Here is an 18803-nt window from a genome sequence, read left to right as displayed (position 1 = left end):
ATCCCTCTGAGCACTGCCGACAGATTTAAGAGCCTGCATGTGGATCTCAGTAAGGTGCAGCTGCATTTGTGGAAATCTAAAGCAGTACTATTGAAATGCAGGTCTGTATTTCTCTTTGACACAATTAGTAGCTTATTTAGATGCTTGTGTAGGTAAGAGCTCTGAATAATTCTCCTGTCTCCTGCAGTTGTTGTATTGTATTGACTTGATTAGCAGATATTTCAGATGTTACCATGAAAAAATCTCTTGGGATTATACCTGGGAGCTGCTGAGCAATGTTTTGTGTGTGGTTTTATATGGTGAACTGTTGTTTGTTAGGCACAGTAAAAACCTCAACCATATCTTCTAGACTATCTGTCTTGAAGACATACTTTCTTTTTGAGTTAGCTCTGGACTCAAAATCAAGTTTAGCAAAGGGAAATCCACACTCATCAAGTGAGATGTGGTTGTACAGTCCCTTTGGTAAGACTCAGATGTGACTGACGGCATGAAATGGGAACAGATCCCTTAATCCTCTCCTCCATTTTGTCATCTTTCTTTGCTGTGAGGCATTACTTTCATTTCTGATGTTCATCCTTCTCTTTGTCCCTGCTTGTAGCTGGTGCACTCCAGAGTTTTCTCTATTGTCCTTTCAGTGTCAATGCCACAGCAAGGATAGTCATGAAGGATGACTTGGTAGGCACTTTAATCCCTGTTGTTTATTTTCATTGCTTTTTTGCTATATGCATTTTTTTTTTTTACTTTTCCTCACCCCCCCCTCCCCAATGTATTGCACAGTTTCTTTTCCTATTTCTTCCCACGCATCTCACCTCTTGTGTTTCTATTAGATTGATAAATATGAGAGATAGATATGATAAAAAATTTACATAATAGATATGATACAAAAAAAATAAGAGTGAAAAAAAATATCTCTAGTTACCTTGACAACAGAGAAAGACCTTTAAACAGTGTGTGAACATCCAAAGGAATGAAAAGACTAATTTAATAAAAGCAGTCAAAAATGTGTCAAACTTTCACATTCTTGATGGCTTTATTAATGGACTTATATTTCTCTTCAAAAAGTAGGACTCATGCCATATATCATGAGATAGCTAAATGTTAGGCTTCTAAGCTTGTTTGGCTTTTCTGTCTCCCTTTACAGTTAGTGAAGAAAAAGAGTTACCTCTGGTTATATGGAATTCTTCTGCTATAAAAGTGACCTTATGGCATGCTGAAAAAGTGTTGGTCTTAGTTATTATGACCAGGGGAATCTCTAAAAAATCCTCAGGGGAGTTTGGATGGGCTAGAACTAAGGAGAGGTTCCATTTTATCCAAAATGGATCCAAAGAGAAGTTGAAGAAAATGCCAATAGCAGCATGTCTTTATTTAATATATGTTTAGATTATCCTTTGTTAGGGATATTTATGGAATTCCATGGCTAGAGTTGGATTCCCAAAACAAGAAAAGTTGCTGTGTTTATAATTTCATTGTCTTGAAACAATATATATTCCTGGTTCAAGAAATAAAGATTTAGGAGACTTCAGTGTTCATACCATAGCTCTATATTTCTAAATACGACAGATTTTATGTTCTGCTTTAAATCAGTATCATCTTTGCCATCAGATCCAAAGGGCCATCCCAAATCTCTCAGCTGTGTAGGCCCCCACATCCTTTATTTTTCCTTTAGACATTGACTTTTCCCTGTCATACAGGTATGGAGCTGACAGCAGCCATCTTCATCTCGGTGTTGGCATCTAGACTCCAGCCCACTGCAGGTAATTTTGCTCTGTAATGGATTAATTTCCCTCTGTGCCGAATTCTTTTATGAGACTATGAATACATAGGATGACACCCATAACTCCTTTCCTCTCCAGAAGGTCCAGTTTTAGATGATTTATTTGAATTTCAGGCAACACAGATGCATGTTCTGGGATTTAGTGTGCTCAACTGTGGGTATTAAAACTGAGCATCTGAGTGCTCAGTTGTATCTGACTTTGTGTAGTTGATAGGAGACAGGCATAACATAATTAATTTATCCTATAGTACTCTTCCAAAGGAATTAATCACTCTGTAGGGAGTGCATTTTCTCTACAAAATGATTGCCTCAGTGAAATGCATATATTTTGAACAGCTAAAATTTGATGAGATGAATATACTCAACTAACCTGGATAGTTGAACCTAACTCTAACCCTAAACCCTAAGTTGAACTCCATCCTAAACAGTAATTCTAAACCCTAAATCATAACTCTAATACTAACCCTATCTTAACTGTTACTGTGGCAGTTTTGCATGAGTACTTGATTCTGGTCATTTAAAAAAGAGATAGCTTTTAATAACTTCTATTTCCAGCTCATTCATGTTGTTTAATTCTCAGACTTGTCCTCTACAATCTGGCTGACCAGAGCTGTGGCAATACTTGCTAAAGTTGTATGATAAGGGCTGCAGCTTCAATGGGCAAACTGCTGCTAGGACTTCATAAATGCAAAACTTCTCGAAGACTCCCCTTTAAAATTACCTGCTTATCCATTTCCTCTATAGGTGTTGGCCATGATCCACTGCTTGTTGTGGATGATTATGAGGATGGAGGCATTCGACTCAAATGTTTATCTGAAAGGTTGTTTTCTGAAGCTCAACTGTTGTGGACAAACAGTAGAGGAGACAACATCACAGGAACTCCTCTTTCTGCTGACACCAGCACTGCCACTGTCAGCAGCTCCATCATTCTCAAAGCAGGATCTGGAAACTCTGCGTCCTGCAAAATTATAGATAAACAACTGAAAACATCAACAGAATCTTCAGTTGCCATTGCAGGTGAGTATGAGCTTCCAGCTTGTAGTGAGCTAACGTATGCAGACCAAATTGCCCCAGGAACACATATTTGTAGTGGTACAGAGTAAACAGTTTTCTTCCATAATTTTTTTATTTGTTGGCTGGTTCAGTTTTTTGCTGCTGTTATTTTTTGTTTTTTGCTTTCCTCTGAGCAGCCATTAGCTTCCTTGTGCGACAAACTAAAACAGGAACAAACAAACAAAACACAAAAATATCCTTCCATGGATGTGATGTTGCATGGGGAAAATCAACTGCTGTTATCAGATGGTGCCTATTCTCAATTTCAGGGACGGGAAAGCTATTGTCACACCTCTCTCTCTTTCCCTTTCATTTTCTTCCACTTCTTTTTCTATTGCTATAACACTTGGTGTGGGTTAGACAAACCTCTGACGACACAGCAAAATATCTCAGCGATATGAAAGTCCTGGTGAACTGCTCCTACGTGTGTCTATGAATGCAAAACTTTGATCCAAATTCATTTTGTTTCACTTCAGACACATAAAAAAGTTTTGTTTGTTTGTTTGTTTGTTTTTTTATCATCCAAAGGAGTTCAACAGACTTCTCCAAAAGTGATTCAGAGTGCGGTATCTAAAGTAATGGTAAATCAGCTGTTGTTGACAGAGATGATTTTTTGATTGGAATGTGGCTAACCTTATTATTAATCATATTACTATTACTACTAGTATTATTTATTAATATTTATTATTTTATTCTGGCCTTCCCAGTAAAATTAAATGTGGTTACAACATATTGCTACAGACATACAACGCATATGCAGTGTAGTACACATACAACACTTTCAGCACAAGCAGTTACCAACTCAGCTATATATTTAGCCTTGTTAAAAGCTTTTATAAGAGCCTGACAATACAACTTTGAGATTTCACCAAGTAGAGCCATGATCTTATCTTGTTCTGGATCGTGATACTCTCAAGGTTGTTTCCAGGCTTATGCTGATGGTTTGCCTTGTTGAAAATGGCCATTAAACTATTGAAGCCAGACATCAGCAATGAACAGAGAGTACATCAACAGTTGGTTCTGCAAGAAAAATGATAACTGATCCCCTGAATAATTTGCAGATGCCTTCTTTCCTTCCACCTCCCCTTGGCTGGCGGCTTTTGTTGTGATCCTGCTCCTGAGCATATTCCTGGTCCTCGCTGCATTTTATAAAATCAGAAGTAAGTTCCACTTACAATGCCACATGCAGTCTGGTTGAAAACATTGCCATCTTATTCATAATTATCTGGGAATTGTGCAGGGTAATGGAAAATCACACCTGTGATTTTTCAGCCTTGACTCTTCAAAGTATTTCTACAATTCTACATTTCTCACATTCTATTTCCTTTTTTAAGCAACTGTAAACTACTCTGACATCTTAGAGTATAAACCTATAAAATCATGCCTTAGAAGATAAATCAATGCATTACTATAGTGAAATAATTACTTCAAATTAATCTCATTACTGAAATAGTAAAATTCTTTCAAATACTTGAAATATGTCACCATACCCAAAGATATCCACTGGTTCCATTCGTTTGCAAGCTATTTTATTGCTTTATATAACAGTTCCTAAGACAGTTTAGCAACACAAATCAGTTGCCAATGAAGTACACTGGCTGATGCTTTTCTTTTAGCATCACTAATTTTATTCATTGCATTGTGAGTGATTTCTTGTAATTTTAGTGGAAAGTATATATAAAACAAGATATTTTGGAAATAACTTTTCTTTACCAAACAATACACATGACCACTATAGAATATCCAAGGTTTCATGTGAAACCCTACAAGTAAACAGGGAAGAAGGTTGGATAACATTTTCTTTCTCCCTCTCCACCCCTTTTTTCTCTTTCAGATAACAATAAGGAAATCACTCGTGCAGGTAAGTAATACTGATACCACTTTTCATCATCAATAGAGACAGCAGTATAAACACAGTTAGCCAGTGGTATAAACAATTGAGTTAATTAGTTGTATTTCTAAAGCTGTTTAATGAAAGCTTTCTAAAGACTGGAATTTAGGTTTGGCCAATCTATGTACTGTCTGTCAATGTGGAAAGAAGCAGTTAATTTCTTTTTGTTGCTGATCACCCTGCATGCATAACCTTGGCAGGCTTTCTTACAGTAACCAACCATGTATCTAGAAGTTTTCCACTCCCAGAAAAATGATTTTTTGACCATTTCCCTAGCTGTCATGTCCAGGCTCTTTAAAGCAGTAGAATATCTTCAGTGAAGAAATGCATTGCATGTGAAAATTGGACACTTATAAAGTGTTTGCAATAGAAAAGTCAGTCAAAAGAAAAGAGAAAATTATATGACTTAGTTCAGACAGTTACATCTTTCTCAGCAGCAGTGATGGATATCTGATTGCAGTTCAGAGCAGGAACCAAACTTATCCTTCTGAGTTGTAGTGGGGGAAATCTTTACTATGTAATGACTACAGGAACAGTGAAGCTAGATTAAGGTTCTTGGCCTAAAGGTGGTCGTTCATTCTAAACAATCCAAACATTCATAATGCTGAGCAATTTGTTTTATTGTTGTTCTTTCTGTTTTCTGTTGTTTTGGGTCATTTTTTTTTAATGTTTGTTTTAAGAACCTGGTGGTTTGGATGAATGCTTTCATCAATTTCTGAGTAGTTTTAATGTTCAGACTTACAGAAGAGACACAGAATAAATTCAGTGTCTGCTAATGATAAGTCTAATGATAAGTCTAAATAAAAGAATTGTTTTCTCTGCTATACTTGAGGAACTGAACTGCTATCCAGAAACTATACAGAAATTTGCATACAAGCATGAATGTTTTAGATATGTAAAATTGGGAGTTAGCCCTCAGAAAGTTTTATTGAAATTTGTATCATTGCTGGAAAGTTTTTCATTGCTTTTCAAAGAATCATAGAGACTGAAAGGACCTCTGGAGTTCATGAGCAGAGAAAACAAGGCTTGATGTCAAATTGGTTGTGCTTTATATCTATTGCTTTTGTTTCAAACGCTGCATGAGGCAAGTTTAACTTGGGAAAAAGAAATTGTTTCTGTCAGTGACTGTACTGCAATTGTTTAAACTGAGACTATGAAAAAAATAATTTATTTTTAAGTCTACTCCCTAGTAAAACCAACTAATAGCTTATGTACATATGTATATAAATGTAATGCAAATACACTCGTACAAATATCCATAGAAGTCGTTGCGGTTTAATCACTCCTGTGTAGTCTTTAAAACTGAATGCTGAGCGTTTGGAGGATTTTTTTTAGGATCTAAGCGTATTGATTTCTGTTCACAGAAAAAGCACGAGAGCAAATTCAACAAGGTAAGTCTGACAGTGTTTTTTCATAGTGATTTCTCTCTATAAACATATAATTCTTTAGGAATAGCTGAAGGTTGAGCTCAGGAGATATTTGTAGCTGTACTGTTTTTGCATCAAGTTCCCTTTATCCATGTAAAGATAAATTCCTAAGAGCATCTGGCTTGAGAAGTATTTTTGGTCAGTATTTGAGCTTGCAAATTGCTCTATCAGTGAATTAATATAATTTAATACATTCTTGATTTGGGATCGTTGTTCATGATTAGTTCCAATTTATAAGGAAAAGAAGATTTCAGTTCCAGAGCCTGGAAAAGTAGAAGAAAATATATAGTTTTCTGAACTCTTTATGAAAAATCTAGGAGCTTTGTTACCAACTAGGACTACATTGTATAAATACAAAGCCAGCAAACTGTGTTGATGCTGTACAGCAAGTTTGCTGGACATGCAAATTGTATCAGAGAGGGAAAAGAAGTAGTTTTCTAATATTTAATAAAAATCTTTTTCAGACATAGATAAACTCAAACAGAAATGGGGTAAGAGCATATTTTGACTTCTCTTTGTTATGTTGGTTTTGAAGATTGTTAGAAGAACCCTTTTTTTCATTTAAAAAAAGAAAAAAAAAGGATCATGAGAGTGGGTCCACAGTGAAAATGTCTTCCTTTCCCAGATTTTCAATTATTTGAAGATAGTAATAGCAGTTAATATTAATACCACCTGGTTTTAGCCAATGGATTTTATATATCTAAGCTAATCATTTGGACTCCTTCTACAGTAAATAACAGGGATAGTTGTCTCCAGCAGACAATTTACCTTATCAGCTTTGATGACCTGCTTGTGTGTCTTACATTTTATTCTGAGCTTAATAATAGGCCTCATTTCCCAAAATGAAAACACTCTTCACTGCTGAAATTCTCAGTCAGATCTTGTCAATTTTCTTCTTGAGAAATGAATTTCACTGTTACTTATGCTTTGTTTCTTTACTCTTCAGAAGAGCAAAAGACAAGATTTCAGAAGGGTAAATTAATATTTTTTTTCCCACTTTTCTACTTTTTTATACTTTTATCACATTATTCTAATAAAATAGTGATGTTTCATGCATTTTGAACAACAGAATTGGAAAACACTCTAAGAATTTATAACTTGCAAAGGTTAACTTCCCTAATCCAACAAAAAAATAATTTGAATTTTGTGTTACACATGTATGTATAAACACCATCCCTCTTTTTATCCATAGGTATATATACATACCTATGTATCTATATAAAAAGCATCTATCTATCTTACTAAATATAGTTACCTGTATATAACTATATCTATTTAGATGTTCTACACATACAGACAGATTAGTCCCATATATAAAGTGTTCTATAAATCTAATATCCTATAATTCTATGAGTGCAGCATAATTCACCTATCTTCCTAAAAGTCTTCCTAACTTTTCATGGGCTTTTAATTTTGTTTCTTTGTAGAAGATGAGGATGCAAAGAAAAGAATTGGTAAGGATAATGTTTACTTCGAAAAGTCCTTAATTATTAAAGTTTTGTTTGATCAGAAATGCTATTTTAGAATTGACTAGTGAAACATTTTGAGATCTTTAAAAGACTAGAGGTCCGTTTTCCTCCCTCTCTCTTCATGCTTTGAGCACTTCCCTCTCTCTTTCATGCTTTGAGGCTTAGTTGTTCCCTAAAAAAAAGACACAATCTTGGTCCCTGGTATATCTATTTCCATAGTAAGGGAGTATCATTTATGGAGCCCATCAAAGGTTCAATTTTTTCAATGTTTTTTTTCTGTAACTGAGAAAAAAAGTCTCTTTCTACTAACTGACATATTTAAAAAGAGGAATAATATTTATAGAGTCACACAAACATACATTTATATGCAGTTTGACTCTTGGCTATATAAAATTTCTGTTTGGTGGTGTGAAGCATATCCACAGCCCCTGTAAATCCTTACAAGTGGGACACTAAGGCTTAGGCAATAGTCTTGGCTTCCACACTGACAGATGAAAACATTCGAGAGTGAGGTGGTTGAAACAGCAGAAAGTAAATTTTCTGATGTACCCATCTCTTCCTCCTCACAATGGGCCAAGCCAAGTGCAAGGTCTTGCATCTGGGTTGAGGCAACTTCCACAATCAATACAAGCTGGGGAGGTAAGCATGGAGCACAGCATTGTCAAAAAAGACCTGGGAGTAGTGGTGGATGGCAGCTGGATGGGAGCCAGCAGTGTGCTCTTGCAGCCCAGAAAGCCAACTGTTTCCTGGGCTGCATCGAAAGCAGCATGACCAGCAGGGTGAGGGAGGGTGATCCTGCCCCTCTGCTCTGTGCTATGAGACCTCACCCGGAGTACTGAGTCCCGCCTGTTTGACAGAACAAGGGGAAACTGCTTCAAATTAAAAGATAGGATATTTAGATTGGACATAAGGAAGAATTTTGTTACAGTAAGGGTGGTGAAGCACTGTACAGGTTGCCCAGAGAGGAGGTGGATGCCTCGCCCTTGGAGACAATCAAGGTTAGGTTGGACCAGGCTCTGAACAACCTAATCTAGGTGTAGATGCCCTTGTTCACTGCAGAAGAGTTAGACTAGATGAACTTTAGGGGTCCCCTCCAACACAAACAATTCTACAACTCTATGACTCTACAGACAGCCCAGGTGACTAGCTTGGATTTAGATAACCTCCACTCTGAAGTTACACTAGCATCCTTTCTTGAGTCATAGGCCGAGTCACAAATAATGTAGTATTGGAAATACTCATATTAGCTGAGATTCTACAGGAGAACCTTGCCATACATAGCTATAACATAACTCTCTCTGTTTTTCAGAAAACATCCGGAATGAACTCAGTGAGTTGCAAGTAGAAAATGAATTTTGTCACCTTTTCAATTATCAAAACATTTAAATCAAAATGGAGCACTGGAACAGGTTATCCAGAAAAGTCGTGGAGTCTCCCTCCTTGTAGATGTTCAAAAGTCATCTGTCTCCCACAGTATTCTCCAGGAGAAGCTGCAGCACATGGCTTGAAAAAATACATTCTTTGCTGGGTGAAGAACTGGTTTGGAGGGCCAGGGACAGAGAGTGGTGGTGAATGGAGTTAAATCCACCTGGTGACCAATCACAAGTGGTCTTCCCCAGGGGTCAGTACTGGGGCCTGTCCTGCTCGGTATCTTTACTGGTGACATGGATGAGGGCACTGAGTGCACCTTCAGTAAGTTTGCAGATGACAGCAAGTTGGCTGGATGTGTTGATCTGCCTGGGGATAGGAAAGCCCTACAGGGGCCCAGAGGAATCTGGACAGGGTGATTGCTGGGCTGAGGCGAAGGGGATGAAGGACAACAAGTCTAAGTGCTAGGTCCTGCACTTTGGCCACTACAACCCCAGGCAGCGCTACAGGACTGGGGCAGGAATGGCTGGAAGGCTGTGTAGAGGAAATGGATCTGGGGATACTGATCAACACTTGGTTGAACATGAGCCAGCCATATGTTCACGTAGCCAAGAAGGCCAGTGGCATCCTGGTTTGTATCAGAAATAGCTTTTCCAGCAGGAACAAGGAAGTGATCAACCTTCTGTACTCAGCACTGGTGAGGCTGTACCTTGAATATTGTGTTCAGTTTTGGGCCCCTCTCTACAAGGAAGACACTGAGGCCCTGGAGCGTGTCCAGAGCAGGGCAATGAAGACAGAGTGGTCTGTCTGTATATAAGCCTTATAAGGAGCGGCTGAGGGAACTGGGATTATTTAGTTTGGAGAATGGGAGCCTTAAGGGTGACCTTATCACTCTCTACAACTCCCCAAAGGGCAGTTGTGGTGAAGTAGTGAAGCTTCTTCTCCCATGTGACTAGCAACAGGACAAGAGGGAATGGCCTCAGGTTGTGCCAGGGGAGATTCAGGCTGAACACAAGGAAATACTTATTCAAGAGAGGGCAGTCAGGCACTAGAATGGGCTGCCCAGGGATGAAAGGGAGTCACCAACCCTGGAGGTGTTCAAGAAACATTTAGATGTTGTACTGAGGGGCATGGTTTAGTGAGAAATATTAGTGATATGTGGATGGTTGGGCTGGATGGTCTAAGAGGTTTTTTCCAACCTTGCTGATTCTATGATTCTGTGAGTCTATGGTATGGACAACCCCCTCTGTTTGAGCACTGGGGTTGTACAGATGGACCCAGTGGTTGGTTCCAACCTCAGCCATTCTTGCTTCTTTGTAACAGCTCCAAAATCAGGTATGTTAATACTACAGTAATTTAAATTTATTTATTTATTTATTTATTTATTTATTTTTTCTTGCAGAGTTCAGGAAAGCTCGTAGCAACGCAGGTAAGCCAATACTCATCTGCCATTAACTTCATGTTCTTCCATGCACATACAAATATCTACCATTCTTGCCACAAAAAATTCACAGGATGTAATAATTTGGGGAAAATATTAATCCTGTTTGTTGAAACAGGCACACAGTCTTTTGTAGGCATCTCCCATTTACACTGTTCTCAAAATCATGAGTTGAAATGGATCATTTCTGTTCGTTCCATTTAAGACCTTTTTAAATGTTATGTGACTTCAAGAGATTCAGCTTTATATTCAACTCAAAAAACAAACTGACGAGTCAATATGAGTGCTGATGGTTTAATTAAGCCACAATGAAACCAGAGAAAAGGCATGTCCCACTGTAGGTTGTTTTCCTATTGAGTTTTTGTCCCAGGAAAATCCGGATACATTCCTGGTGTATAAATTTACTTATTTATTTGATTATTTTACTATTTGTCTTCTGTATTCTATGCCTTTGACATTTTTGTTAATTTTCCTGAAAATCAGAAGTAATTACTTTTTGCTTGATTTTTTTCTTTTTCAAGTTAATATCACTCTGGATCAGAAATGCAGACACCCCAACCTCTGCATTAGTAATGACAACAGGAGGGTAAAGTCCTCAAACAAGACAGAGACAGCCCTCAAAGCGATGGTGGTAGCTACTGAAGGTTTTCCATGCGAAAAACATTACTGGGAAGTGGAGGTGGGGAACCAATCACAATGGGAGCTGGGAGTGGTGAGTGAGAAAATTAGGAATATGATACTGAACAGCACAGGGAATTCATTCCCAGAGAATAATTTATTCAGTCTACAGTATTCTCAGGGAAAATACATACTAACTGGTGGGGAGGATGTAAGTGATTGTAAACAGTGCAGTGTGGTGGGTGTTCTCCTGGATATGGAAAATTCTGAGCTTTCGTTCTACAATGTTGAAGAAATGAGCCCTCTTGGGTCTGTCTACTTTGAGTTTACTGGGAAACAATATCCATTCTTCAGTCCAGACTCGAGTGGCGAATGGCTGGGGGTACGACCTGTAAAACCACAGACCTAGGACTCTCTTCCATAGAGTGAGAAAGAGATGAATAAACGAACAGTGTGGTGAATAAGAGAGGATGCAAAAATGTAGAAGAAGAAAAGAATGTATTTTCATCTTTAAAAACTATGGTTAAGGAAGAAATAGTCCCTGAAGTACTTCAGAGGGAGTCATCTTGCTGTAAGAGCTCATTTTGTAAAAACTGAAACATATCAGACATTGCAATTGTATTTTATTCTGTCTGGAATAAGAAGAAATAAACACAAAAAACCTAAGTGCTACATATTTATTTCAGTATTTGTACTATTTACTGTATATTCATTTTCATCTAACAAACTCAGATATAGTCATTTGTAAGCAACAGTTATATTCAACTGACTGAATGTGGAAGCATAATGCATTTTGAACTCATGTATACGCAGCTAGAATTAAATGACCTAATTTGCACCTTCAATTCAAATTGTGGTTAAGCCAGCATCAAAAAAAAAAAACGAACAAAAAACTATCTAAGTCCTAATACTTTTGCTCAGTTTAAAACCCCCCTAAATAAAATTTGATTGAATAACTGGAAGAAAATCAGGACACTGAGTTAGTGACGTGGTACGTGTCCAGGTACAACATGGCCCAACTACTCACAGTGATCAGTGCCTTGAAAAATTGTCCAACTGAGAAATGAAAGGCATGGAAGGGATGGGAACAACTGATGAGTGTGGTGTGAGCTGTTTTCCTGAAAATGGCTGAACATAGAACGGCTTGGGTTGGAAAGGATCTTAAAAATCATCTATGTAAGTCACTGTGAAAGTAATGCCTCCTATTTATTTCTGCGGAAACTACAACAGCTAAAAAAATAATATAACAATAACACTCTTTGATAGAGCAAATTCTCAGCTACAAAACACTATTTTTTAATATAGTCAGCATTATTAGCTTTGCATTTTTGCCAGCAATGATCAAGAGCCTTCATGCTGTGTTAATAAAATCTGCACCAGCGGAGGTGATCACTACTTCACAGCTGCTATGGAGGAGTTGTTGAAATGCATCTACTGCTTTCCTGTGCTCACATTCACCATTTGGTCTCCATAAACATTCATCAAGTGTTGATGAATGTCAGAGAATGCAATTTTTTCTGCATGGAGGAATTACACACCGTCACTTCATGAGCACTTCCATACCAGATGTCATTTTGTCAGAACTGACTCTCTGCTGCCATCTGTCGCATGGAAACAGAATTGAATGGAATATTGACAGGAATGCTCAACCTCTACTGCTGTCCCACCAACACCTGCCTCTGACATTGTGGGACAACACAATAAATTGAAGACATTTCTTCAGGAGCAGCTACCTTAGTTCCAATGTCCACAGACTGATGGAAAATGATGAATTCAATCAACTATTCCCACAGTAAACTTTCTCAAAAAATCTCCAAGATAAAATCTGAATCTGAAACTTTTTCCCATGGACAGAAAACACCATGAACTTGATCGCTGAGGTTAGCTGCTTTGGAGGAGCTGCCATATAGGAGGAGGGCTAGCACTTAGCACTTAACAGGTCACTTAACAGGCCGTTGCCCTCTGGACACACCAAGGTGCAGTCATGGTCACCATACAGCAGTGAGCTGCTGCTAAAAGGAATGTGGAATGTCTGTGCTCAGACAGGAAGCATGAATATCCATGCCACAGTTCACGTCTCAGGCTGCAGAGAATGCCTGGCCCTGTTACTGCAACAGGAGGGCATCTGGGATACCAACTGTGTGTGGTGTGAGCAGCTGGATGATCTGCTCAGCCTGGTGGTAGAGCTAAAGGAGGAAGTAGAAAGGCTGAGCAGCATCTGGGATTGTGGGAAGGGGATCGGTTGGTGGAGTTGCACTCTGCCATCCCTACAGGAAGGGTGTGGGGGAGATGCTCCTCAAGCAGTGGGGGATCATCAGTCAGGTGGGAAGAGGCGACCTCAAAGATGAGGGATGGAAACAAGTCCCTCTTTAGGGCAGCAAGCTGGCTGCCCCTCAGCCTGTCTCACCTTCCCAGATGTCCTTATATAACAGGTATGAGGCTCTGGAGCTGGAGGTACTGGGGGATGTGGATGTTGGTGGAAGTCTATCCGTGCAGGAGAGGTTGCCCAAGGCTAGTCAGTCTGCTCCCTGTTTTGCTACAACATAAGTCAGGAAAAAAAGAAACGTTGTCACAGGGGACTCCCTTGTGAGGGGAACAAAGGGACTGATACGCGACTCGGATCCGTCCCAGATGGAGGTGTGTTGCCTGGGTGAGAGATGTCACCAGGAACATCACTCTTCTCGTTAAGCCCTCTGATTATTATCCTCTACTGGTTTTCCACATTGTAAATGAAGGGGTGGGCAAAAGAAGTTCTTGGGTGATCAAAAGGGACTTCAGGGTTCTGGGAAGACTTCTGAAAGGATCAGGAGTGCAAATTGTGTTCACCTCTGTCCTCTCAGTTAGTGACTGGGATCCACACAAAACGGACATGCTGAACGAATGGCTTTGCGAATGGTGCCATACTCAGGGCTCTGGGTACAATGGCTTGGGATGCAGCCTTGAGAAAGGGGAAATGCTGATGGCAGATGAGAGCCGACTGACTAGAAGGGGCACAAATATTCTTGGGAACAAGGTGGCTGGGCTGGTTAGCAGGGCTTTAAACTAGATTTGATGGGAGAAAGGGGTGTACTAGGTGACAGAGAAGCACGTGGGAACGCTGTCACCTTGGGAGACAGTAAGGGAAAACCCCAGACTTGTTCTGGAGGTACTAGGGAGGGCTCCTCTGAGAAGGCAACGAGGCCAATAGCTAAGCTGAAGTGCCTCTATTACCAATGAGCACAGCATGGGTAATAAGCAGGAGGAGATAGAATCTGTGGTGCAATTGGGAAAGTATGACCTAATTGCTATCACAGAAACATGGTGGGATGAATCCCACGATTGGAATACTGATTGAGGACAACAGGCTTTTCAGAAGGAATAGACAGGGTAGGAGGGGTGGTGGAGTTGCCCTTAGGAAGTGGATAGATTGCGAAGAGCTGTGTCTGAGGAACAGCCACGATTGGATTGAGAGCTTGTGGATAAAAATCAAGGATCAGTCCAGCAAAGGGCATGTAGTGGTTGGGGTCTGCTACAGACCACCTGATCAGGAGGCCTGTTGATGAGGCCTTCTTGCTTCAGCTGCAGGAGGTGTCGTGCTCACGGGCTCTTGTCCTGATGGGGGATTTCAACCACCCAGATATCTGCTGGGATAGCGGTGTGGCAGGTGGCAGACAATCCAGGAGATTCCTGGAGTCTGTTGAGGATAACTTCCTGGTCCATGTAGTAGATGGATCAACTCGAGGTGAAGCCTCACTGGACCTGGTGCTCACTAATGCAGAGGAGAGCATTAGGGAGGTTAAGGCTGGAGGCAGCCTGGGCTGTAGCGACCATGCCTTGGTGGAGTTTGTGATCTTGAGAAATGTGGGCCTGGCAAAAAGCAGAGCTAGGACCCTGTGCTTTAGGAGAGCAAACTTCTGGCTGCACAAGAACTGCTGAGTGGGATCCCCTAGGAAACTGTCCTTAAGGGCATGGGCAGCTCTTTAAGGACACCCTTTGAGAGTCCAATGGCTCTCCATCCCCCAGCAGAAGAAGTCGAGCAGGGGAGGCAGGCATCCATCGTGGCTGTGCAAGGACCTGCAGCTCAAACTGAGAGAAAAGAGGGAAATGCACAGAAAATGGAAGCAGAGTTGTGTAGCAGATGGAGCTGAACCTGGTGAGGGATGTGAAAGATAACAAAGAGGGGTTCTACAGGTCCATAGGCAGGAAGAGACAGGCCAAGGAGAGTGTTCCCCCTCTGATGAAAGGTAACGGGGAGTTGGCTTCCTCAGACATAGAAAAAGCTGAGGTACTCAATGAGTGCTTTGCTTCTGTCTTCACAGGTGGTTAGGCTTCCCACGTCTGCAAGGACCATGAGCCTCTGGGTGAGGGTGTCGTGAGTGGTTTCTGTCCCACTGTAATGGTGGAACAAGTCTGAGTCCTCCTCATGAAATTGAATGTGTTTAAGTCCATGGGGCCAGATGATATCCATGCTAGGGTTCTGAAAGAGATGCCTGATGTGGTTGCCAAGCCGCTCTCCATTGTATTTGAAAAATCATGGCTGTCTGGTGAAGTCCTGGGTGACTGGAAAAAGGGAAACATTACTCCCATTTTTAAGAAAAGGAGAAAGGAAGACCCAGGGAACTACAGGCCGGTGAGCTTTACCTCTGTGCCTGGGAAGATTATAGAGCAGATCCTCCTAGAAGCTATGTTAAGGCACATATGAGATAAAGAGGTGATTCAAGACAGCCAGCATGGCTTCACCAAGGGCAGATCATGTCTGACCAACCTGTAGCTGTCTATGATGGAGTGACGACTTTGGTGGACAGGGGGAGGGTGGTGGATGTCATCTACCTGGACTTTGTAAGACCTTTGACATGGTCTCCCACCACATCCTTCTGTATAAATTGGAGAGGTGTGGATTTGAAGGATGGACTGTTTGATGGATTAGGAACTGGCTGGCTGGACACAGCCAAAATGTTGTGATCAATGGTTCTGTGTCAGGGTGGAGGCCGGTCACAACCACAGGGGTCGATCTTGGGACCGGCGGTCTTCACATCTTCATCAATGACAGACGATGGCATCAAGTGCACCCTCAGCAAGTTTGCAGAGGACACCAAGCTGAGCGGTGCAGTCAATACATTGGAAGGAAGGGAAGCCATCCAGAGGGACCTGGACAGGCTGGAGAAGTGGGCCCATGAAAACCTAATGAGGTTCAGTAAGGCTAAGCACAGGGTGCTGCACTTGGGTTGGGACAATCCCAGGTATTTATACAAACTGGTGGAAGATCTTCTGGAGAGCAGCCCTGAGGAGAAGGACTTGGGGGTCCTGGTGGATAAGAAGCTGGACATGAGCCAGCAGTGTGCGCTCGCAGCCCAGAAGGCCAAATGCATTCTGGATTGCATTAAAAAAGGGGTGGCCAGCAGGGAGAGGGAGGTGATCATCCTTCTCTACTCGGTTCTTGTGAGGCCCCTTCTGCAGTGCTGCGTCCAGGCCTGGAGCCCCCAGTACAAGAAGGACATGGAGCTCTTGGAGCAGGTCCAGAGAAGGGCCACTAAGATGATCAGAGGGCTGGAGCAGCTCTCCTACGAGGAAAGGTTGAGGGAACTGAGCTTGTTCATCTTGAAGAAGAGAAGGCTCCAAGGAGACTTCATTGTGGCCTTCCAGTACCTGAAGGGAGTGAATAAACAGGAGGGGGAATGGCTGCTTACAAGTGTGGATAGTGATAAGACAAGGGGGAATAGTTTTAAACTAACACAGGGGAGGTTTCAGGATAGATATTAGGAGGAAGTTCTTCACACAGAGAGCAGTGGTGATCTGGAAGAGATTGCTCTAGGAGGTTGTGGATGCCCCATCCCTGGAGGCATTCAAAGCCAGGCTGGATGTGGCTCAGGGCAGCCTGGTCTGGTGGTTGGCAACCTGCACGTAGCAGGGGGGTTAAACTCAATGATCACTGCGGTGCTTTTCAGCCCAGCACATTCTATGATTCTATGAACTGGATGGTCTTGCTCTTCATATGAAGGAATTACTTCTGAGAGATGGAAAATCTTGAAACTATATATGAGATGAATTCTTAAGACCCAATGATGCTGAAATAGGAGAAACAGCAATTCATCCGCAAGGGCAGTTCAAATGTAAATCCAGTCTGGTGGAATATCACTATACAAATGAGATGTTTATCATTGGAGGTAGTAGAGTCAATAGATATGGTAACAGACCACAAAACAAACAAACAAGCAAACACAAAAACAATGAGATTGCAGGTGGCTGGTGATCAGAACGTCATTGGAGAAGTGCAGCCTGGAGAGCTATTCCAAAGTTGTGACCAGACAGCAATCAGTGTTTAACACTGCAGTTGACAAAACAAATCAGGTAAGTTCAGCACACAGATAATCAATGTGAAGGAAGAGAACTCTGTTAAAATGGGCCATACGACCTTAAAAAAATAAAACACACACAAAAAAAACAGACGAAGAAGTCCCTAAAGGTACAGAGCAGAAAGGAAGGAACCCACAAGCTGCCTTGAAACTCTTAGAAATGCATTACTTTGGAAACCTTAGTAAAATGTGCATCACAATTCACACAGAAATGAAATATGTCTAAAAATAAAATCCCTGGGAAATTTAGAATATATCATAGGAACAGCATAAAAGAAACCAAAAATCAGAAGCAAAGTCCATAAGCTCATAAACATATTTAAAAAAACATCCCCAAAAGGAACAATTTTAAGACAGCCTTGCAAACAATACTGAAAATGATAGAAAAAATTTAAATCAACTGGGAATGGACTGGGAGAAATAAGATATCAATAAGTAACCAGAATTGTGTGGTGTCACAGGCAAGTCCTGAAGGAACTCAAAATGGAATTACAAAATGCTCACTGTCTCCAGGTGAAATGGGGAAGAATCTGAACAAAAAGGTAAAACTCTTGGATTGAGACATGGACAATTTATTAAGACAGAAAAGGAAGGGAAAATCAGTAAACGTACGTACATTTACAAAATAAGAGAGAAGGGAAGGGAAGGGAAGGGAAGGGAAGGGAAGGGAAGGGAAGGGAAGGGAAGGGAAGGGAAGGGAAGGGAAGGGAAGGGAAGGGAAGGGAAGGGAAGGGAAGGGAAGGGAAGGGAAGGGAAGGGAAGGGAAGGGAAGGGAAGGGAAGGGAAGGGAAGGGAAGGGAAGGGAAGGGAAGGGAAGGGAAGGGAAGGGAAGGGAAGGGAAGGGGGAGGGGAAGACACAAAATATCAACCAACTTTCCTCTGCAAAAAAGGTGATGCACAGAGCAATTGCTCACCACCTTGTGACCAAAGGCCAGCCAGTCTCTGAGCAGCTCCAACCACCCAGCCAACATCCCCCAGTGTTTTTGATCATCAAGATGGTATATGGTGTGAAATATCCCTTTGGCCAGTTTAGGTCAACTGCTCCCATTTTGTACACCTCCCAACACTTTGTGCTTCCCCAGCTCATTGCTGGAGGACAGTGAGGGAAGTTGAAATGTCTGTGACCCAATGTAAGCTCTGCTCTGCAGCAACAAAAACACTGGTGTTATATCACCATTATTCACATCCTAAATCCAAAGCACAGAACCGTATCAGCTACCATGAGCTCACACCTGAGACCTCTTGGCTACTAGATCCTTGCCAAAAGCACACAGCACACAGAAAGAAAATCTTGTTTGTTTTGTCTTTTTAATTTAATTTGATTTTTTTTTTAATTTTAATTATCTATCACATTGCAGCTATTTTGGTTTCGTTTTCCAACAAGTGAGAGGCATTTCTTTATCATTTTCCTATTTGCTTAGAATTGCTCC

The 18803-nt window shown here is 40.9% G+C and overlaps 1 protein-coding gene across 1 annotated transcript; it reads left to right on the top strand.

The window, feature by feature from the left end:
- LOC125685544 (butyrophilin subfamily 2 member A1-like) lies at positions 1 to 11638 on the top strand. Its single transcript, XM_048928642.1, has 12 exons — positions 1 to 101; positions 1692 to 1754; positions 2519 to 2791; positions 3889 to 3987; positions 4662 to 4688; positions 6083 to 6109; positions 6610 to 6636; positions 7092 to 7118; positions 7573 to 7599; positions 8924 to 8944; positions 10385 to 10411; positions 10945 to 11638. The coding sequence occupies exons 2-12, from the start codon at positions 1694 to 1696 to the stop codon at positions 11448 to 11450; spliced, it is 1122 nt and encodes a 373-aa protein (XP_048784599.1). The 5' UTR covers positions 1 to 101; positions 1692 to 1693; the 3' UTR covers positions 11451 to 11638.
- The last annotated feature ends 7165 nt before the right edge of the window (positions 11639 to 18803 follow it).

The sequence above is a fragment of the Lagopus muta genome, chromosome 28 (genome assembly GCF_023343835.1).
Source record: "Lagopus muta isolate bLagMut1 chromosome 28, bLagMut1 primary, whole genome shotgun sequence".
Taxonomy (NCBI): Eukaryota; Metazoa; Chordata; class Aves; order Galliformes; family Phasianidae; genus Lagopus; species Lagopus muta.
This window is presented reverse-complemented; position numbering and strand designations above follow the sequence as displayed.

Excerpts from the sequence above, each read along its gene's own strand:
- LOC125685544 (XM_048928642.1), top strand. The coding sequence starts at position 1,694 with ATGGAGCTGACAGCAGCCATCTTCATCTCGGTGTTGGCATCTAGACTC. Across the intron at positions 1,755-2,518 it reads TAGACTCCAGCCCACTGCAG|GTGTTGGCCATGATCCACTG; the intron begins GTAATTTTGCTC and ends TTTCCTCTATAG. Across the intron at positions 3,988-4,661 it reads TGCATTTTATAAAATCAGAA|ATAACAATAAGGAAATCACT; the intron begins GTAAGTTCCACT and ends TTTCTCTTTCAG.